Genomic DNA, 22,407 nt, shown 5'->3' with positions numbered 1-22,407 from the left:
GAAGCTACAACAGACTGCAACACTCCTGTAGTAAAATGCTGGCCTGACCAGTGAACTGCTTATTATCTCCGTGAGTCCTGGTTCAAAGTTCCTAGTCAGTCATCACCACCTGTAAGCTATGACGAAGCCCTGAAATAGGATCACCAGCCATTCAGCATGGTGGCCCTAAGCCTTAGAGGCCAGTGCTTAGCTCACACAAACACAGCAGCCCAGGCAAGCAGGACAGCAGGTCAGGATGTCACAGATCACTCACACAGCCACTGTGTTAGGCTGTGCTGTCAGATTACAGATGGCTAAGGTGCCAGAACTCCAGAAAGGATTTCCTACTAGAAATAAACACAGAGGCCGAGGTGGCATTAATAACAAACGGAAATACTGTGTTTCTCGTGCCTGTGTTTGGGAGTGCGTGCATGGGCTAGTGCGTAGATAATGTTACGGACATGGGTGGATTACTGCGTCAGGGAATGCAAGCCAGTGGAAATGTGGCGGATTCTGCAAACACAATTAAAAGATTTTGTTTCACGGCATAAGAATTTCATTAATTTCATTTAGGGGCCATTTATCAATGAGTGATAAAACTCGTGTATGATAAATGGTGCACCAACTGTCACTTTTCAAACACATGACAGTTGGGAGCTGATTGGCTGGAGCATCATCTATCATACGCAATGAGTTTTATCATTAACAAATTTTATCGTTGATAAATGACCCCCCCCCTAGTGTGCTTTCCTGTTTTATTAGGTGTCCAAATGGCCCTTGCATACAAACATAGCCAAATTGTGACAGCACCTCTATGGTGACCGAACCTCAACGCCATTCGTGATAAAGAGAGGTAGTTCAATCTGCATGTATATTACTATGTGAAAGATAGAAGGAACACGTCAGGGGTTATTTACAAACCTGGCTCCATGGCAAAAAAATAAGTTGTAATTATTATCCCTTATTTATATGGCGCCACAAGGGATCCGCAGCGCCCAATCACCGAGTACATAAATGAAAAATCAAAATAGGACAATAGTGACTTACAGTTGAAGACATTACAGTACAAGTACAGGGCAAATAAACACTGACAGAAGTATCAGGGTGGCAGAAAGCCTCGGGATTAGGTGCCGTTGAGGATGGTTTAAGTAAGAGAGGGCCCTGCTCCTAAGAGCTTATATTTTAAAGGGGAGGGGCAGACAGGGTGACACAGATGGGGGTAGACTGTGAGCGTGGAACAGAGGGTTAGGATGAGAGACAACTGGGTTTGGTGAAGAAGTGGATCTTGAGAGCCAGTTTGATGTTTTGTAGAGAGATGGAGAGTCTGAGGGGGAGAGGTAGGGAATTCTAGAGACAGGGAGCAGCACGTGAGAAATCTTGAAGGTAGTGGTGAAAGTTGGTAATCAGTCGGTAGGAGAGTCGGCGTGCATTAGCAGAGCGAAGAGGGCGAGTGGGAGTGTAAAGGGAGATAAGGTCAGAGATGTAAATGGGAGAGTGGGTGAGGGCTTTGTGAGTGTGAGAAGTGTGAATCGGATTCTGAAAAGGAAGCCAGTGAAGGGCTTGCAGGAGAGGGGAGGTGGACGCAGTGCGTTTGCTGAGGAAGATGAGCCGGGTGCAGCAATGAGGATAGACTGGAGTGGAGAGAGGTAATTGGCGGGGATGCCAGTTAGGAGGAGATTACAGTAGACCAGTGAGTGGAAAGGGTCTGACCCTGGAAATATTTTTGAGATAAAAATGGCAGGTTTGTGAGAGGTGCTGAATGGTTTGAAGGAGAGGGAGGAGCCAAGGATTATTCCAAGACAGCGCACTTGGCGGCTAGAGGAGATAGTCGTGCCATCAATGAGATTAAGGACTTGTCCAGATGCATCACTTACATTTTTGCTTGTCTATTGCCGATCTGTCGTCATGCATTGTACTATACCGTTCTCCTACTAGCTCCCTGATTCATCGCAGCTGTGACCCGTACAACACACTTACCACCTTACGTCACACTCCCATCACCATGTCTCTGGGATAAAGTCACTGACAGAACACAGTAGAGCCAGCAATCTTTTTTTTCCAGTATTTATTATAAAAAGGTTTCCCCATAACAAAGTACAAAATGACAGCAACAGATTTCTGCACACTACAACACACACTCCCGCAGACATACACACAAATACCACACATACATCCTTTGTACATTGTCAATGAAAGTACTCCTCCGTAACACGCCCTCTGTAGATTCAGAAACAAGGGCCCTTACATTTCTCATATACAAATATACATACTCAGAGCGAGACACATACACCAGATTGCCATTCCCTTGGTGCTAAAGCAATAGGTGATAATCAGGTTCACTGTGTAATAGATTATATTTCCCTTTAGTCCAGCTAATTTATTACTATAGATCTATGAATATAGGCATATATTCATATGAAGTCCCATTGAAATCTGCATATATGTTTCAGTTTTATTTATATGTAAACAAAATGTAATATAAATAAAATACCCACATATACACAAAGCAACAGTCTACCGCTGTGTCAGCACACACACATATGTATTTAGTTGTGGATGATGTCAAAGAATTTCAAATGGAAAACTCACCTCTAGGTGTACCAAGTGCCAGTGATACAGTGGGGGCAAATGGGAAACTCACCTGTTGTACCCAGTGCCTACGCGGTGGAAAAGAAATGGGAAATTCACCCCCAGGTGTACCCAGTGCCTATGCAGTGGAAGCAGTTGAGAAACTCACCTCCAGGTGTACCCAGTGCCTATGCAGTGGAAGCAAATGGGAAATTCCCCTCCAGGTGTACCCAGTGCCTATGCAGTGGAAGCAAATGGGAAATTCCCCTCCAGGTGTACCCAGTGCCTATGCAGTAGAAGCAAATGGGAAACTCCCCTCCAGGTGTACCCAGTGCCTATTCAGTAGAAGCAAATGGGAAACTCCCCTCCAGGTGTACCCAGTGCCTATGCAGTAGAAGCAAATGGGAAACTCCCCTCCAGGTGTACCCAGTGCCTATGCAGTAGAAGCAAATGGGAAACTCCCCTCCAGGTGTACCCAGTGCCTATGCAGTAGAAGCAAATGGGAAACTCCCCTCCAGGTGTACCCAGTGCCTATGCAGTAGAAGCAAATGGGAAACTCCCCTCCAGGTGTACCCAGTGCCTATGCAGTAGAGGCAAACTAGCATCTACTCTGTTTGTAGAAGACAAGTCGAGTTCATTTCTGCAGTGAATGTGGGACGCAGTGTCGCCAGTGGCTGAAAACTTTAACCCCCACTATAATTAGTAATAAGCAGAATTACATTTTTTTGAGATCAGTTATGAATTGTCAAAACAGTACTAAATAAAATATCTTTTACCCATTTAGATGCATTGCAGTGAAAGAAGAATGTAAAATAAATTAGTAAATGGAAACAGGATTTTTTTTTAATACTGCCAATGATTTCCATGGAGCCCTCATGCTTTGCAGCACTGGATAGTGGGGTGAACAAAACAAATGCAGAGATCGCAAGCTATGGACGGTGGTAATCCAGTGAGTTTACAATTAGTGGAGGCTGGAGATGGTGAGAGTGGATAAGGGTTTTGGTTGTAGTGTGAGATAGAGAAAGGATGGGGGGGAATAAAGGGAAGGACGGAATCAGGGATGAAGCCACGGCACTGGGGTTGTGGTGTTCCTGATGGTAAGAGGGGTGCAAGGGAAGGTGGTGACTCTGGAGGGATGGCAGGGAATGAGCCAGTAGTGCTTGGACATCCTGGGTCAAGTGGGAGACACGTGATTTAGGTGTCATTAAACCCTCTCGCCTAGGGGGACACTGTCACACCAGGAGGTCAGTCCAGCTTTCACATTAATGGACGGAGTCAGAGATCATTTTTCAGTTCTATGGTATGCTGCAGCGGGATGACATGGTTACTTCTGCAAGAACCATTGGCTTTCCCTCTACACCTGGACCTTATTCCTAGTTGGATGTAAAGGTAAATGCGGCTGGTGAGGATCATTATGGTCTAACAAAATCAGGTTTACCAGTTTCTAGGTCGACATGCATACGGTTGACAGAGTCAACAGAGCGTCAGTGAAAAGGTAGACACCTGAAAAGGTCAACGTGGAAAAGGTCGATGCATTTTTTTTTTTTTGCATGTTTGGGTGTCATTTTGTATGTTTAACCATATGTGACCCCAATTAGTGTACTGTTTCACTCACCATGCTTGGGGCACGTTACTATTCCCAATCGCAGCCCACATGGATGATAGAGCACGAAAAAATATTTTTTTTAAATTAACATTTCAAAAATGTCCTGTGTCGACCATTTGAGCCTGTCGACCTATCATCCAGATACGAAATGTGGCTGGAAAAAAATGTGCCTCTTACTACCTATGCAGAATGGGCTGGAAACACGAGATGTGACCAATTCTGCATAGATAACAAACGCGGCCCTCTGCCCAGGCATGCAATAGGGGCAGATGCGGCAGGAACACAGGAGGCGTGGCTTCACTGGAAGCACAGAAGTTGCTCAGGAACACAGTGCACAATCCATACACATTACAGTACATGGGTGAAAAGTACGGATAATAAGTGCAAAAGTCGCATGGAGCCTATGACATGCAAATCAAAGAAGACGCAATTGTAAAATGTCAACTTTTTTAAAGACCACACTAATCAGCAGCCAGCCTGTGCCAAGCAGAGTATAAACGAGTGTTCAGCACACCGTCTATTAGATTGCAGCCACAGCAGTTACACTATATTTGCATAATGGGGTGTGTCTTAGCTGTGTTCGTCAAATCAGATTCAAGCCTCAGCCTCCACCATCATCAGCTTGCAACTTAAGCCATGGCTCGAGTGCCCGCAAATTTATCTCCTTCGAAATAGGTGCATTTACGCCTTTCAGGCGGCCATCTTGGATGCGTTTCCTGACGCCACACACTTAACTGTACTTTGGCTGTGACTACATGCCTCCCTTCAATCCCCGTCCCAACCCCACTTGGTGCATGGAGAGGTAATTGAAAAACGTGGATGAGTCGCCAGGACAACAAATGCGCATCATGGAAAGATGAAGGGGAGGGGGCGACAACTTGCATTTACACCCAACTCCGAAAAAGGTCTCATATGTAGATAAAGATCTTTACTTTAATTGAATCTATTGGAGAAAAGGAGAATAATTATTATATGTAGGCAACATTCTACCGTTTCTTATTTTCGCGCAGATAGTAAGACCCAACAAATATAAACTAATTGATAGTAAGACCCAACAAATATAAACTAATTGGGTGGCCTCCAACTTATATAAGGATACTTGATGCTGGGTCTACTATGCTGTGGACCAGAAAAAAGTGTTTTGGTTAATTGTTTTTTTTTTTTTTCTTCGTTTTTATGCCTAACGATGCCGGGATAACATTAACAGATCTGAATAAATACCTGGAAGTCACTGTACATAGGTAACAAACATCCCCGGCCACTGGGTTTGACAGTTCCATTTTACACACAATGTAGTCGAACAGATGACATCATCCATGACCACACAGACGCACAAACTAATTATATATACCACTCACATCTACTCGCGCTTCTGCCTATATTTTATCTTATATACATATCACTGTATTTACAATAATTCTTTACAATATATATATTAAAAAAAAGAAAAGAAATTAAATTGCTTGTATTGTGCCCGATGTCAGTCCTGTCCATCCGCCAGAGACATCTGGTCCTGTAAGTAGAGGGACAGGTTCCCACGCACTGCCCCCTGCTGTTGGGGAGGAGTGCGGGGTGTGCGCAGAGAGGGGGGGACTGTGGAAGACTTTATCTGGATGACTCTGGTGTCCATAACCTCGCAGTCTATCTGCATCATTGCCTCGAATCCCGGGGAGCGGTTATAGACGCTATCTGTGACGAGAAGGTAGAGAAAATTGACTTTTCGATGACAGCATGCTGGTATGGACACACGGTGGCATAAGACACATAGAGAAGTGGAATGTGTCGAGGAGAGGTCCAACCACTGGTTCCGTTACTCACCATTCACAGACATGGCCGGCATCACCAGAGACATTTTTGGACGGGATGTCTTATTGTGACTTATAGCTGGAAGGAGAAGGTGATCCTGAGAGAGAGAGAAAGGAAGTGTAAGGTGACTCTGGTAAGAGAGTAACACAGCAGAGACAGACACCAGCGACTGCAGCACTGACCCTCCGGAAGGACACCACGTAAAACGTGTCTTCCCGTCTCTCAATGGCGTCCATTAGAGAGTGGTCAGTGGTCTCCTTGGGCCCGTACAGCTGTAGCGGAGCACTGTGCATCCTATGGAAGAGACAGAGGGACCATGTGAGACATGAAAGGGCCACACATAGATGTGCCAGAGGGAGGCAGCATAGAGACATGAGGAGAGAGGCACAGGAAGGAAGGTAGACAAGAGAGGCTCTGAGGAACACGATAAATGACAGAGAAGAGAGAGAGAGTGTGAGACGTATTCAATATGAGCCACAGGGTAGAGCACCAAATGGAGCCATGCTGGAGAGGCACAGGGAGGGAGCACGACAGTGATAAATGGTGTTATCCAGGTCAGATGTACTGTAATAATGGGAAGAAGTGAAAGTAAAGTCATGATGTGTAGGGAGGGAGAGGCAGATAAAACAGAGTGAGGAACCTGTGCGGCTGCAGTCTGGACGGCTGTGCAGGAACCAAGTCTGCAAGGGACACGCTATTCCTGATCAAGGGCTTCTGGGAAAGAAGACACAGCAGACCGTGTGAGAGGACGGTCACTCTGTGTGTAACGTTTGGTCACCCCATTCATACACTCACTCACCTTTATCTTCCTCTGCTTTTTAGGGGGCGACTTTCCAACTTTCCTTTCATTCTGATGTCGGCTTACCCATAAACTGAGCTCGTCAGCTAACCTAATTGAGGCAGTGGGGGGGGGGAGAAAGTTAGGAGGCCTGAAGAAACACGGGGATGCGAAATGGTCTGATAAAAACACATGCAAATAATGACGTACATTACCAACAGTGGAGGTTTAATTACAAAGCACAATCAAGACACACTGCTAGTACTGAAGGGTCTTCATGGCCCGACCAATGCAAATCAGAGTGCACACCTTCCTCCGTGCTCGGGAGCAGCCTCCGCAATGCAAAAGTGAGCCTCAAAGTCGAGGAGAGGCAGAAATGCACTATGCAAAAGTGACATCAAAGCCCGGCATCCTACCACATTAGTACCATGCTGGCCTCCTGCCATATAAATACCAACCTCTGCCTCCTACCACATTATTGCCAAATATGCCCATAACCCCAAACACCACCACCTTAGTACCACCCCAGCCTCCTACCACATAAATAACAACCTCTCCCGCCAACCGCAACAGTGCCAACCTCTTCCGCCAACCGCATCAGTGCCAACCTCTGCCACCTACTACATAAATAACAACCTCAGCCTCCTACCATATCAGGGACAACCTCAGCCTTCTACCACATCAGTACCAATCTCGGCCTCCTACCACATTAGTACCATCCTCTGCTTTCTACCACATCAGTACCAAACTCGGCCTCCTACCACATCAGTACCAACCTCTGCTTCCTACCACATCAGTACCAACCTCGGCCTCCTACCACATCAGTACCAACCTCGGCCTCCTACCACATCAGTACCAACCTCGGCCTCCTACCACATCAGTACCAACCTCGGCCTCCTACCACATCAGTACCAACCTCGGCCTCCTACCACATCAGTACCAACCTCGGCCTCCTACCACATCAGTACCAACCTCGGCCTCCTACCACATCAGTACCAACCTCGGCCTCCTACCATATCAGTACCAACCTCGGCCTCCTACCACATTAATGACAAATATGACCACACCCCCAAAAACCACCACCTTAGTACCACCCCAGCCTCCTACCACATAAATAACAACCTCTGCCGCCAACCGCATCAGTGCCAACCTCTTCCGCCAACCGCATCAGTGCTAACCTCTGCCTCCTACCATATCAGTGCCAACCTCTGCCACCTACTACATAAATAACCTCAGCCTCCTACCACATCAGGGACAACCTCAGCCTCCTACCACATCAGGGACAACCTCAGCCTCCTACTACATCAGTACCAACCTCGGCCTCCTACCACATCAGTACCATCCTCTGCTTCCTACCACATCAGTACCAACCTCGGCCTCCTACCACATCAGTACCAACCTCGGCCTCCTACCACATCAGTACCAACCTCGGCCTCCTACCACATCAGTACCAACCTCGGCCTCCTACCACATCAGTACCAACCTCGGCCTCCTACCACATCAGTACCAACCTCGGCCTCCTACCACATCAGTACCAACCTCGGCCTCCTACCACATCAGTACCAACCTCGGCCTCCTACCACATTAATGACAAATATGCCCACACCCCCAAACACCACCACCTTAGTACCACCCCAGCCTCCTACCACATAAATAACAACCTCTGCCGCCAACCGCATCAGTGCCAACCTCTGCCGCCAACCGCATCAGTGCCAACCTCTACCGCCAACCGCATCAGTGCTAACCTCTGCCTCCTACCACATCAGTACCAACCTCGGCCTCCTACCACATCAGTACCAACCTCCAAATCCGGCACTAAGGATCAAACCCCTTAAACTGAAGTTCCTTACTCGCATATTTGGAAATGGGCGTAGTATTTCTCCTGGCCTATGCTCCCTTCTATGAACAGGTTTGGGGTATATTTACTAATCAGCGTGTTGTCAGAGTCGCTGGTCACTGGCAGCTTTGACCGATAGTTTTAAAACGACAATAGGAATAAATGCTGGACAAGCATGACTTGGCATCTGTATGCATTGCGCTTTAAATCTGATGATCAGCGGCTCCAACCACCCGCACGTTAGTAAATCTACCCCTTATTGTTCATTTCATTTAATCCCAGAATATAACAAAAGGACGTTAGAAAAACATTTAGACTGACGTTTGCACACAGGTGACTACGTCGGCAAATGCTGATATATCTCTGTCATTCTCAGTAATGCTAACAATGAGGATTCTTTCTTTGCATCCTAATGGTAAATTTCAGCCCGATTCTGAGTCGCCCCCACCTGCAAGCCCCTCCCCCACGTCACCTCTACGACTCCCTCCTTTGACGCACACACAAGATAATGTAAACGAAATGAATGGAAACTCAATAATAAACTTAAACTCAATGGAGGCACATGTTTTATGGGGTTCAGTATGATTTACCAACGGACACAATACCAACGGTAATTATCCCAGCAGCCATTGACCGACAGTCAAAATACCCACATTCATTATGCCGACATGTTCAAAATGATGACACTGTCAGAATACAGACATTTCAAAATGCCGACATGAGTTTTTCTGGGGGGGTTGTGTCAATGTGGATATAGGTCGACATGGCCACCGTGCGCTCGTCATGCTTCGGGCCCGGTGCCTCGCTGCAGTCGGCGCACTATTATATTCCCCCTCCAGGTCCACTGGGATGGTAAAGTATGAACAAGTCTGTTGTTGGGCAAAAATTCCTTATGTCGGCATTTCAAATGTTGGTATTCTATGTCGGCATTTTAAACATGTCGGAACAATGAATGTCGGTATTTTGATCGTGTCTGTATTTTGAATGTCGGTTAATGGCTGTCGGGATTATGACCGTCTGTATTGTGTCCGCCGGTAAATCAACTGCTACCCGTTTTGCGCGCCCGCAGCCTGCAGTGCCTCATGATGCCTCCATAATGTTACTAGTACTTAAGGGCCCCATACACTTACGCGACATGTCCGTCTGACATGTCGCAGGCGATCACCCCCGGCAGCCTCCCAGGGAGCAGGATCGCCCAAGATACATCGTATGCTGTCCTTTTGCATACAATGTATCTCGGGCGATCCCAGCCATGCCTGCGGGGATGGACGTGATTGAATGTGGAGCACATTCAATCCGGAGGATCCGATCCGAAGCTCACGGGAACGCGCATCGGATCGGAAACACCTCCAAAATGCCCGATTTCATCCGATATATCGGGCCGAATGCCCGAAACCAGACGAAATCGGGCATTATCGTTCTAGAGTATGGGGCCCTTTAGTTAGTTAACGGGCGTAATTCTCGCAACGTTTGTGCAGCTCACAAAACAGCTGGCACCACTATATGTAGGTGAAAGGGGCAAAATGAAGGCAGTAACCAATAACCTGTTACATAAGGAAATATGTAGTACTATAGTTTAACAAAAGGAGAGACAAAGAAATAACAAAAAAATATATATAAGAATAACGTGCTTTAAAAGCCAGAATAACATTGCTCTCCTTAGTACATAGTTATACTGTGCATGACCTCTCTCTGTGTACTGGATTCCTTCTCCCCCGCCTTATACGTCTCTGTAACGTTAGATCATCTAGACACACACATTGGAGAAGAGACATAACGTACAGCTCTGGGTCTCCACCTTATACATAACAAGCCCCAAGCATAGAGACACGTACCGGAGTGACTCTGTGCGGTTGAAGTGTCTGCAGTCAGAGGTGAGGAACAGCTGGTCCAGATCTCGGACCATCAGGTGCTTCACGTTGGCCAGTGACCCGGTGGCATTACTGAAAAAGATGAAAGGTCAGCTGCTGCCACTATGATAGACGGATGACACATGTACTTCTACAGCCAGAGCGGGTACAACGAAGCATTAAACCCTGGTACAAAGTACAAACATGGTACTATGGAACAGCAAGGAGCAAAAAGGGCAGGTGAGCATAAAAACGGAGTGATTTAGAGTAGACTCAATACATGTCCAAAGTCTTACAATAAGCAGAAGACATCTGGACACTTAAGGTGTATGGGTTATAAAGGACTAGATGAAGCTTCCCTAGAGGTCACAGGGATAGAGACTCATACTAAGAGACCTGGTACACTTATAAAAGGCACAGAGAGATAGCAAAAAAGGGATGTCTGGTCTAGAAGACAAATATATGTAGAGCAGTCACTAGCCAGGAGAAACCCTGGAACCTTCCTGAGATACCTGAATGAGCTTTTGTGTTTAGCGGGATGTCGCGCATAGAACTTTGGTCCCGGGGGCGCACGCAACTTGTCTTCGTTATTGTAAGTCAGCAAGCGGCGAGCATGGTGGGATATCTCTGGACTCTTCACAGACTCCTCCTGTATGCTGCGGGTCAAACTGATACAGGGAAGAGGAAGAGAACATACTTATGCCTCAGCATCTGGGATTAGCACCATTCTAAAGTGAGAGAACAGTATCTTATTACAGCCTGTAGATGGCGCTGTCTCGCTTACTACCAATTAAAAGCACTTTACAATTGTTTTAACTTCTCTGTACAGACTCAAGGACAATCCAAATCCGTTTACATTACTGGAAATATCAGTACTGTGCATTCTGCCTTTGAATCTTAGCAGTCCTGACAAACACTCAGCATGGAAACCCATTTTCAGCCATAATGACGGCAATTTGAGGGGTGGAGGCTGTTTATTGGTTAGTTTAATATTCTGCCTCTGCTAACAATGATATTTGCCCAGTTTCCGTGTCCTGTGAATGGAGTCGGTGCTTGTGGCAGAGTTTGTGACTCACCTTGTGGGCCCGAAGTTGAACGCAATGAAGACGAGGACGACCATCACACAGACAACTTTCCGGCTGCTGGAGGAGCCGCGGAGCGAAGAGTTCTGTGTTGGACAGAGGAGGAGAACTGGTGGAGCAAGTGGCCTGTATACGCCGCACCACACACCTGTCTCTCTGTATCACCACCTCTACTCACCTCTCTCATTAGATGCTGCACTGTGTCCCGCAGCTCCCTGTTCTCTTGTCGAGCGTTCTCCAGCTGTCTCTCTGTGTCCAGCAGTCTCGCCTCCAGACCTTGCACATATTCCTTCTTCTTCCTCCGGGACTGGCACGCTGACTCCCTGTTCTTGATCATGCGTTGCTGTCTCTTTAAGAGCTTGGGCTAAAATGAAGCAATGAGATACACCCATGCTAGAGACACTGGTCACCGCCAAAGCACTGGCCTCTCACAGGTCACGGAACCGGGCAGGGTCATACCACAAACACACCAAGAGCCTTCATCCAGTTTATGCAGTGAGCCAGTGGTTCCCAAAGTTGGTCTGCAAGGCACACTAGCTAGCAGTCTATGTTCTAAGGCTATCCCATGCTTGAGCACAGATGGTTAAATCAAATTGTATGAGGTACTAATTAAGCCACCAATGCTCCCGGCATGGATATTCTTAAAACCTGCTCAAGCATGGATATTCTTAAAACCTGTCTCGTTAAGTTGCACAAGTTTGGAAACCACTGTGGTGTGAATTTATATGTCTGGCGGGTGTGGTATGGAAGGTAGATAGTAAAAGGTCGACAGGGTCTCTAGGTCAACATGGTCTAGGTCGTCAGGTCAAAAGGTTGACATGAGTTTTTAATTTTTTTTGGTGTTGTTTTTCTCGTAGAGTGACCGGGAACCCCAATTAGTGCACCGTGTCCCCTTGCTTCGCTCGCCATGCTTCAGGCAAGGTTCCTCGCTCTGCTGTCACTGCGCTCGGCACAGGTTACTGTTCCAAATTGTAGTCTATGTGGATCGTTAAGTATGAAAAGGTTAAAAAAAAAAATCATGAAAAACTCATATCGACCTTTTGACCTGTCGACCTAGAACATGTCGACCTAGTTATTGTCGACCAATAGTGGTCGACCTAGAGAACGGATCCCATGTTTGGCTATACCAAAACCTTTTCCTGATCACAGACAGGGAATTCAGATACGAGAGACAAAACAGTCACAATACCACAAAAATAAAACATTTCACCCTCATCTTTAGAACCAAGAAAATTATTCTAAAAGTCAAAAATGTCTAATTCAATAATATTTTGGTGAACAGACTCTAGAACACTAATCAGCACAATTTTTATTTCATAACAGACATTAGGAACCATATATTCATAAAATATCATTAGAACGCATCAGAGAACAGTCACTGGAAGATTTAGGTATGGTGTCTGAGCTGCATCAGTCAATCAAATCCCCTGCCCCGGAACCAGCGCCCCCCCCCCCCCCCCTTCCCCAACCAGATACTTACATCCACCTCCGCGGGGCTGTTTTTTCCAGTGCTCGGGGCAGGCACGATGGTCTTGGCTTCAGGTTTAACAGGCGACGTCACGGTTCCCCCATTCTGCACTGTCAGGAGCTGAGACACCAGCATAGGCGGAGAGGCTGAAATGGGGAAGGAGAGTACAATGATTTCGGTTCAGTGGGTAATAACAGGGACGTCTCGTCATCTTCCCCTCAGCTAATACATTCATCTGCAGATCAGTCACTAGCACATAGGGGTAAATTTACTAAGGTGGGAGATTTTTAGAACTGGTGATGTTGCCCATAGCAACCAATCAGATTATATCTATTATCTGCTAGAAGCAGCTAGATAAATGGTAAGAAGAATCCGATTGGTTGCCATGGGCAACATCACCAGTTCTAAAAATCTCCCACCTTAGTAAATTTACCCCATGGAATGAATAAAAAGGGCTACTATCAGCGCATAATGGAGGTCTCACAATTGTTCTTGCTTCATAAATTGATATAGAGATGGGAAGTTTGGGGAGAAAAAAACAACAACCCAGAAACAAAAATACATTTTGGCTGCAGATTCTTATTGACACTCAAACAACTTCTGCATTAACAATGCAAAAAGCATAGCTGGACAGATATGTAGGACACTGCAGCCGGCCAATGAGATTACAGTATATCACTAGTCTAATGGGGCATACATACGGGGCGACAATGCTGTGTGCTAAGCGATCTAGGTTAGCACACATCGCTATACACACAGGGGGGGTCATTCTGACCCGTTTGCTCGCTGCTTTTTTTTCGCAGCCGAGCGAACGGGTACCCACTGCGCATGCGCCGGCGCATGCCAGACGTCCGAAGGCCGTAGCAGGGCTGCGATCGCCTCTGCCTGATTGACAGGCAGAGGCGGTCGCTGGGCAGGGGGGGTAGGGCGTTTGGCCGCCATTTCGTGGGCACAGTCCGGCCAACGCAGGCGTGGCCAAGCCGAATGGGGGGCGGGCCGCAGCGGCTGCGTGACTTCACACGCAGCTGCTGCGGGCCGGGGAGCGACGAGTAGCTCCCGGCCAGCACGCTAAAGCTGTGCTGGCCGGGAGCTACTCTTGAAGTGCAAAGGCATCGCCGCTGTGTGATGCCTTTGCACTTCTGCACTGACATGTGGGGCGGGATAGCCCGGTGCTGGGCGTCCCCCCGCATGTCTGAGTGCCTGATCGTAGCTGTGCTAAATTTAGCACAGCTACGATCATCTCAGAATGACCACCAGTGTTCTTGATCAACATGCTAGGCGATCTAACTAGATCTTGTCTGCATGTGCTATCGCACAGCGGGCGACCAGATCTGAACTGAGCATGCACCGCGCCGGCGCGTCGCATGGCTGCAAAGGGGTTCGCCGGTCAGTGACGGGTTTGTGCGAAGGATCCATATGCACGGGCGTTCGCAAGGAGATTGGCAGGAAGAGGGCGTTTGTGGGTGTCAACTGACCGTTTTCAGGGAGTGTCTGAAAAAACACAGGCGTGTCCAAGCGTTTGCAGGGCGGGTGTCTGACATCATATCCGGTCCCAACAGGCTGAAGTGATCACAGCGGCTGAGTAAGTTCTGGGCTGTGCAGAGACTACACAAGATCTGTTTGTACAGCTCTGCTACACATGCGTTCGCACACTTGTACAGCGAAAATACCCTCCCCTATGGACGGCGACTATCTGATCGCAGCAGTGCAAAAATCGCTGCCCAGCGATCAGGTCTGCATTACCCCTTTAATTTCTAAGCAATCTAGACAGATTGCTAAGAAAATTGCCAAAAATCGTTCCGTGTCTATGCCCCAGAACACATGGTTTATCAAACTGTATTAGTTATATCACAGCAGAAGCTACTCCTACAGATTCAGCATCATTCAACATATTACATAGGACATGAGACATGGAGCAGTAAAGACCTGGAGTCCCGGAATTGATGCACGGGACCCGTGATCGGTAGCAGAAGGTATTAATGCACATCAAAGGGGATTATAGGACACGTTCGATTGTATAATCAGTGTGTTTAAATAAATGTCACTAGATAGCGTCTGCTGACCGGTATTATAAGGAAACACAAAATGCAGACGGTTATGCGATTGTGGTCTAAAGTGCTTGAGTGATAACAAGGTTATTCTGATTGGTTGCTTAAAGGCAACGTCCACATATACCCATTTCCCAAGCTAGGAGAACGGTGGGAGGCCCCCACCCCACCCCAGGAGACTGTTGTTTGGACTAATGCGTGTATGTGAGATTACACCATGTGGCTGCAAAGTGATTGACGCGCGATCAGATTGCCAACAGGATAGCCAAGCATGCTGGGTCACAAATTATTTGCTGGATATTTACAAAGCATTCATCTTATCAGCATCCTGACAACCAGTATCAATTTGGGACATCAGAAGTCAGCACATTACTCACCTTCATTCATTCAGTGATCAGGTTGAGCAAACTGCCTGGTCTTGGAATGCAAATATTTACACATTCCATATTATATTAGATCTACTCGCATTTACAATAACCCTCTAGAGGCCACAGGGAGGTACTGCAACACAGCGAAAAACTTACCGTCCTCTAAAGGCCCCCATACATCAGCAATCAATTGGGGCAATTTGCTGTTTTGCAGACGATTGTGCAAATAAATCTGCAATGTGTGGGGTTTACAGATCGCAGATTCCGGCCAAAAATTGACTGGGATTGGTAAATCAGGTTGTCCAACATGTTGGATTTCACAGCTCAATTGGGGCTGTAGATTGCTAGTGTATGGTAACAATCAGCAGATCTGCAGAACGTTTCTAGTAAACTGATGAGTCTTTCAAGACTGACAGATCTGTATTTGCTGAAATGATCTGCACATCACTGAAAACTATCTGTAATGTATGGCCGCAGATTGGTGGATTGGGAAATATTTAAATCTGGGGAAAAATCTCAGTATCTACTAATTGTTTTTTTTTTTTTGCGATTGCGGATATATGGGGGCCTTTAGCCAAAGGTTCCCAAACACGGTCCTCAAGGCAACCCAACAGTCCAGGTTTTCGGGAAATACCTGCTACTGCACAGATGGTATAATTCAACTGACTGAGATACCTGTGGGATGCAGTCAGAATACAGACGCCGGAATACCGACCCCCCCCTTCTGAATGCTGACACCGGCATCCAGAAGGGTACAGCATCCCGGCGCCAGAACAAAGACAGCTGGAATCCTGAACGAACATCCAGCAGGCCGCAAGGCAGGTAAGCCGCGGGGGGAGGTTAGGTTTAGGCTGCAGTAGGGAGGGTTAGGCTGCGTCCCGGGGGGTTAGGCTGCGGGGAGGGTGGGCTAAGGTTCGGCTGGGCGGAGGGGGGGGGAGGAGGGGTTAGGCTTAGGCACTTCTGGGTGGTGATTAGGCACCAAGGGGGTTGGTTAGGGTTAGGGGATTGGGGAGAAGGGGGAATCCCGCTTACTCACTTCTGTCGGCTTCAGAATCTTCGGTATCCCGGCGTCAGTATTTACGACCGCTGGGATCTCACCTGCCGGCAAACCCTACTGTTCCCGTACCTGTGCCTAAGCATGGATATCCTTAAAACCTGGACTGTTGGGGTGCCTTGAGGACCACGTTTGGGAACCTCTGTTCCAAGCAGCACTTAGGCCAACACTGGGAGTACACACATTTTACTCAGCAGGAAGAACAGCCCAATACACAGTTGTTTATATTGATGAATATTTTCCTGCTTTAGTAATACGTATTGCAGCAACTGATGAAAGCACACAAGCTTACCATCCCCACAGGGCTAATCCTGCATTACGTTCAGTGGGAGATGCATTGACAAGAGGAGAGCAAGGATATAGCACAATCCGCCACAGCCATTTAGGGATTAGCAGGAGGGGAGCATATTTCAGGGACAAGGTCAGGTCTTCTCTATTTGGAGACCGGGGAAAATGCATCGCACGAACCAGGGCTATAACCAAAGAAAAGCCGCCCAGTAGACATTGAAATAGGGGCCGAAACAAAAGGACTGGGAGCATTTAGAGAAAGCAGAAGAGTCCAAGTAATTGCAATCAGGCATTAAATTAATGAACAATACAATAAACAGCAACATCTGTGCACGATCTGCAGATTCCTGGCTTCCAGCTATATGGCAAGAAGCGGGAGTTCCTCTGCCCGCAGAGCTGACAATCCTCCACGGAGTATGAGAGACAGCACATGATCAAACATTTGGAGTACATTAGAGATAAATCTGCGGCTATTTTTATCATAATAAATATTAATGCAACGAATTCCAAAGAGTAGACTGCACGTGGCCCAGCTGAATAGGACGAGCTCATTCTGGTCAACCACGGAATTCAGACTGAACCGCAAAACACCGCACAATACCCTGATTGCAGAACACGAGTGACCCTGACTTTACCCAGTAAGTGGCAGTGTCCTACAAAGGTGAAATCTCTCCCCGAGGCTTCATCCGCCCACACGGCAATCTGGCTGCACGATATAGTGCAAGATGGTCCGGCAGCTCTGTATGTGGCAGCCAAGTTGCTTCTTACTCCCAGCCATCTCCCAATCTCACAACCAACCTGCCGTTTGGGCTGAGGAAACACAGCGCTATACCCTGGCTACAATGCCCTTTACTTTCTAGTGAATCGCATTAGACCCCACTGACAGGTCCTCTCAGTAACTAACCTGATATCTGCCAGTATTCTGGCATTAAGTAGACTGGGCACAGCTTCAATAGTCTGGGGGATATGGGTGATACCATGCACACGTGTCCACTTACATCTAGCCTCCTGGCACATTAAACAGTGACTCGTTAGCGCCGAGCGTCTTTTCGTGCAACTTTTTCCATTGAAATGCTTATTAGCAAAACAATGTGAGTAAGACGCACAGGCAGACTCTGCTGATTAAAATGATATGCGGCATGCCTATATTCTGTGTGCGACCGCAGCTGTATCTGCATATGGAATGCTACGCACCATTTCATATGCAGACACAGCTGCAGTCCCACACAGAATATAGGCATGACGCATAGCATTTTAATCAGCAGAGTCTGCTTGTGCATCTTTTTTGCATATTGATATGAATAAGATGCATATTTGGCAAAAAAATATGCCCAATGCTAGCGGAGTTGCACGGGACCGGTCCGCTCAATCACGCCAGATATCTCCCGCTGCATGGCGTATTAAGCCACAGCCATTTTGGGGGGGCAACACTGAGTCACATCCACACTAACTCACCAAGTAAAATTAGTGCACCAATATGACAGCACTTTTGCCATTTGGTGAGAAGGAGAAAACGTGCTCATGTTTTCTTGATTAAAGAAAGAAGTATTAAGGACTGGGCTTTTGACATTATCCAATTTAATGCATCTTACACCGTGTAAAACCCAGGGCTTTTCTCCCTAGTAGCTGGAATACAGCTGGCCTCACACGCTACCATGTGCTCAGTCACTTTAGTCGCATCCAGCCAAATTGGCCTGCGGTGTGCTGGCTCCAAGTGACTACCAGCAATCCTCCTGCCTGGTGCGCAGGCTGGAAAGAGATGTTCTGCCAATGATCTCAGCGGCCGCTCGCTATCATCTCACAGCCAGAATACACGACGGTGCGGTTATCTGACCTCGTCGCCGACTGTGCGCAATTCATTCAACATGTGTTGGGGAGGAACAGTGTACAACTGATCTGCCTGCGATGGTATAGATCATCACGGCTGTGCAATACCGACAGGCTCTCAGAATAAGCTTAACGGACGTATTTACCAAATATTCTTGTTGAAATAAAGTGCATACATATTTCTCTAACGTCCTAAGTGGATGCTGGGGACTCCGTCAGGACCATGGGGTTTAGCGGCTCCGCAGGAGACAGGGCACAATAATAAAAGCTTTAGGATCAGGTGGTGTGCACTGGCCCCTCCCCCTATGACCCTCCTCCAAGCCTCAGTTAGATTTTTGTGCCCGGCCGAGAAGGGTGCAATCTAGGTGGCTCTCCTGAGCTGCTTAGAATAAAAGTTTAAGTTAGGTTTTTTATTTTCAGTGAGTCCTGCTGGCAACAGGCTCACTGCTACGAGGGACTTAGGGGAGAGAAGTAAACTCACCTGCGTGCAGGATGGATTTGCTTCTTAGGCTACTGGACACCATTAGCTCCAGAGGGAGTCGGAACACAGGTCTCACCCTGGGGTTCGTCCCGGAGCCGTGCCGCCGACCCCCCTTGCAGATGCCGAAGTTGAAGAGGTCCAGAAACAGGCGGCAGAAGACTTTCAGTCTTCATAAGGTAGCGCACAGCACTGCAGCTGTGCGCCATTGTTGTCAGCACACTTCATACCAGCGGTCACTGAGGGTGCAGGGCGCTGGGGGGGGCGCCCTGGGCAGCAATGTATTATACCTTTTTTATGGCTAAAATACATCACATATAGCCCTTGAGGCTATATGGATGTATTTAACCCCTGCCAGATCTCACAAACTCCGGGAGAAGAGCCCGCCGTTTTAGGGGGCGGGGCCTATTCTCCTCAGCACACGGCGCCATTTTCCTGCTCAGCTCTGCTGTGAGGAAGGCTCCCAGGCTCTCCCCTGCACTGCACTACAGAAACAGGGTTAAAACAGAGAGGGGGGGCACTTATTTGGCGATATGATTACATATGTGAAAATGCTATAAGGGAAAACACTTGTAAAAGGGGTTGTCCCTGTATAATTATAGCGTTTTTGGTGTGTGCTGGCAAACTCTCCCTCTGTCTCCCCAAAGGGCTAGTGGGGTCCTGTCCTCTATCAGAGCATTCCCTGTGTGTGTGCTGTGTGTCGGTACGTGTGTGTCGACATGTAGGAGGACGATGTTGGTGAGGAGGCGGAGCAAATTGCCTGTATTGGTGATGTCACTCTCTAGGGAGTCGACACCGGAATGGATGGCTTATTTAGGAATTACGTGATAATGTCAACACGATGCAAGGTCGGTTGACGACATGAGACGGCCGGCAAACAAATTAGTACCTGTCCAGGCGTCTCAGACACCGTCAGGGGCTTGTAAAAACGCCCATTTACCTCAGTTGGTCGACACAGACACAGACACGGACACTGACTTCAGTGTCGACGGTGAAGAAACAAACGTATTTTCCTTTAGGGCCACACGTTACATGTTAAGGGCAATGAAGGAGGTGTTACATATTTCTGATACTACAAGTACCACAAATAAGGGTATTATGTAGGGTGGGAATAATCTACTTGTAGTTTTTCCTGAATCAGATAAATTAAAGTGTGTGATGATACGTGGGTTTCCTCCGATAGAAAATTATTGGAGGTATACCCTTTCCCGCCAGAAAACACACCTTAGGGTGGATAAGGCGCTCACACGCTTATAAAAACAAGTGGCGTTACCGTCTCCAGATACGGCCGCCCTCAAGGAGCCAGCTGATAGGAAGCTGAAAAATATCCTAAAAAGTATATACACACATACTGGTGTTATACTACGACCAGCAATCGCCTCAGCCTGGATGTGCAGCGCTGGGGGGGCTTGGTCGGATTTCCTGACTGAAAATATTGATACCCTTGACAGGAACAATATTTTATTGACTATAGAGCATTTTAAGGATGCATTTCTATATATGCAAGATGCGCAGAGGGATATTTGCATTCTGGCATCAAGAGTAGATGTGATGTCCATATCTGCCAGACGATGTTTATAGACACGACAGTGGTCAGGTGATGCAGATTCCAGACGGCACATGGAAGTATTGCCGTATAAAGGGGCGGTCCATCGGACCTGGTGGCCATGGCAACAGCTGGAAAATCCACTTTTGTTACCCCAAGTCACATCTCAGCAGAAAAGGACACAGTCTTTTCAGTCTCAGTCCTTTCATACCCATAAAGGCAGGCGGGCAAAAGGCCAGTCATATCTGCCCAGGGTTAGAGGAAAGGGAAGAAGACTGCAGCAGGCAGCCCATTCCCAGGAACAGAAGTCCTCCACAGCTTCTGCCAAGTCCGCAGCATGACGCTGGGGCCATACAAGCGGACTCAGGTGCGGTGGGGGGTCATCTCAAGAGTTTCAGCACGCAGTGGGCTCACTCGCAAGTGGACTCCTGGATCCTACACGTAGTATCCCAGGTGTACATTGGAAATTCGAGACGTCTTCCCCTCACAAGTTCCTGAAGTCTGCTTTACCAACGTCTCCCTCCGACAGGGAGGCAGTATTGGGAAAAAATTCACAGGCTGTATTCCCAGCAGGTGATAATCAAAGTACCCCTCCTACAACAAGGGAAGGGGTATTATTCCACACTATATTGTGGTACTGAAGCCAAACGGCTCGGTGAGATCTAAAAGATTTGAACAATTACATACAAGGGTTCAAATCAAGATGGAGTCACTCAGAGCAGTGATAGCGAACCAGGACGATATGGTGTCACTGGATATCAGGGACGCTTACCTACATGTCCAAATTTTGCCCTTCTCACCAAGGGTATCTCAGGTTCGTGGTACAGAACTGTCACTATCAGTTCAGACGCTGCCGTTTGGATTGTCCACGGCACCCCGGGTCTTTACCATGGTAATGGCCGAAATGATGATTCTTCCTAAAAGAAATATGGACGCTTTCCTGATAAGGGCAAGGTCCAGAGAACAGTTGGCGGTCGGAGTAGCACTATCTCAAGTAGTTCTACGACAGCACGAGTGGATTCTAAATATTCCAAAATCGCAGCTTTTTCCGACGACACGTCTAATGTTCCTAGGAATGATTCTGGACACAGTCCAGAAAAGGATGTTTTCTCCCGGAGAAGAAGGCCAGGGAGTTATCCGAGCTAGTCAGGAACCTCCTAAAACCAGGAAAAGTATCAGTGCATCATTGCACAAGGGTCCTGTGAAAAATGGTGGTTTCTTACAAAGCGATCCCATTCGGTAGATTTCACGCAAGAACCTTTCAGTGGAATCTGCTGGGAAAATGGTCCGGATCGCATCTTCAGATGCATCAGCGGATAACCCTGTCTCCAAGGACAAGGGTGTTTTCTTCTGCGGTGGCTGCAGAGTGCTCATCTATGAAAGGGCCGCAGATTCGACATTCAGGACTGGGTCCTGGTGACCACGGATGCCAGCCTGAGTGGCTGGGGAGCAGTCACACAAGGAAAAAATTTCCAGGGAGTGTGATCAAGTCTGGAGACTTCTCTCCACATAAATATACTGGAGCTAAGGGCAATTTACAAGGCTCTAAGCTTAGCAAGACCTCTGCTTCAAGGTCAGCCGGTATTGATCCAGTGGGACAACATCACGGCAGTCGCCCACGTAAACAGACAGGGCGGCACATGAAGCAGGAGGGAAATGGCAGAAACTGCAAGGATTCTTCGCTGGGCGAAAAATCATGTGATAACACTCTCAGCAGTGTTAATTCCGGGAGTGGAGAACTGGGAAGCAGACTTCCTCAGCAGGCATAACCTCCACCCGGGAGAGTGGGGACTTCAGCGGGAAGTCTTCCACATGATTGTAAAC

General features: G+C 47.5%; 1 protein-coding gene across 2 annotated transcripts in view; it reads right to left on the bottom strand.

Moving 5' to 3' along the window:
* Window positions 1-2,027: 2,027 nt before the first annotated feature.
* Window positions 2,028-22,407, bottom strand: part of ATF6B (activating transcription factor 6 beta) — a 52,667-nt gene continuing 32,287 nt past the window's right edge. For both annotated transcript variants that reach the window (XM_063938152.1, XM_063938153.1), the window contains exons 8-17: window positions 12,987-13,120; window positions 11,685-11,870; window positions 11,501-11,592; window positions 10,937-11,092; window positions 10,410-10,517; window positions 6,759-6,849; window positions 6,600-6,673; window positions 6,142-6,253; window positions 5,972-6,056; window positions 2,028-5,842 (exon numbers count right to left, since the gene is read on the bottom strand). In XM_063938152.1, the coding sequence (XP_063794222.1) occupies window positions 5,634-5,842; window positions 5,972-6,056; window positions 6,142-6,253; window positions 6,600-6,673; window positions 6,759-6,849; window positions 10,410-10,517; window positions 10,937-11,092; window positions 11,501-11,592; window positions 11,685-11,870; window positions 12,987-13,120 (1,247 nt within the window). In that variant the 3' untranslated portion in view covers window positions 2,028-5,633. The remainder of the gene's footprint in view (window positions 5,843-5,971; window positions 6,057-6,141; window positions 6,254-6,599; window positions 6,674-6,758; window positions 6,850-10,409; window positions 10,518-10,936; window positions 11,093-11,500; window positions 11,593-11,684; window positions 11,871-12,986; window positions 13,121-22,407) is intronic.

The sequence above is a fragment of the Pseudophryne corroboree genome, chromosome 8, assembly GCF_028390025.1.
Source record: "Pseudophryne corroboree isolate aPseCor3 chromosome 8, aPseCor3.hap2, whole genome shotgun sequence".
Classification (NCBI taxonomy): domain Eukaryota; kingdom Metazoa; phylum Chordata; class Amphibia; order Anura; family Myobatrachidae; genus Pseudophryne; species Pseudophryne corroboree.
Note: the sequence above shows the minus strand (reverse complement) of the source record. Positions and strands in the feature narration are given on the sequence as shown.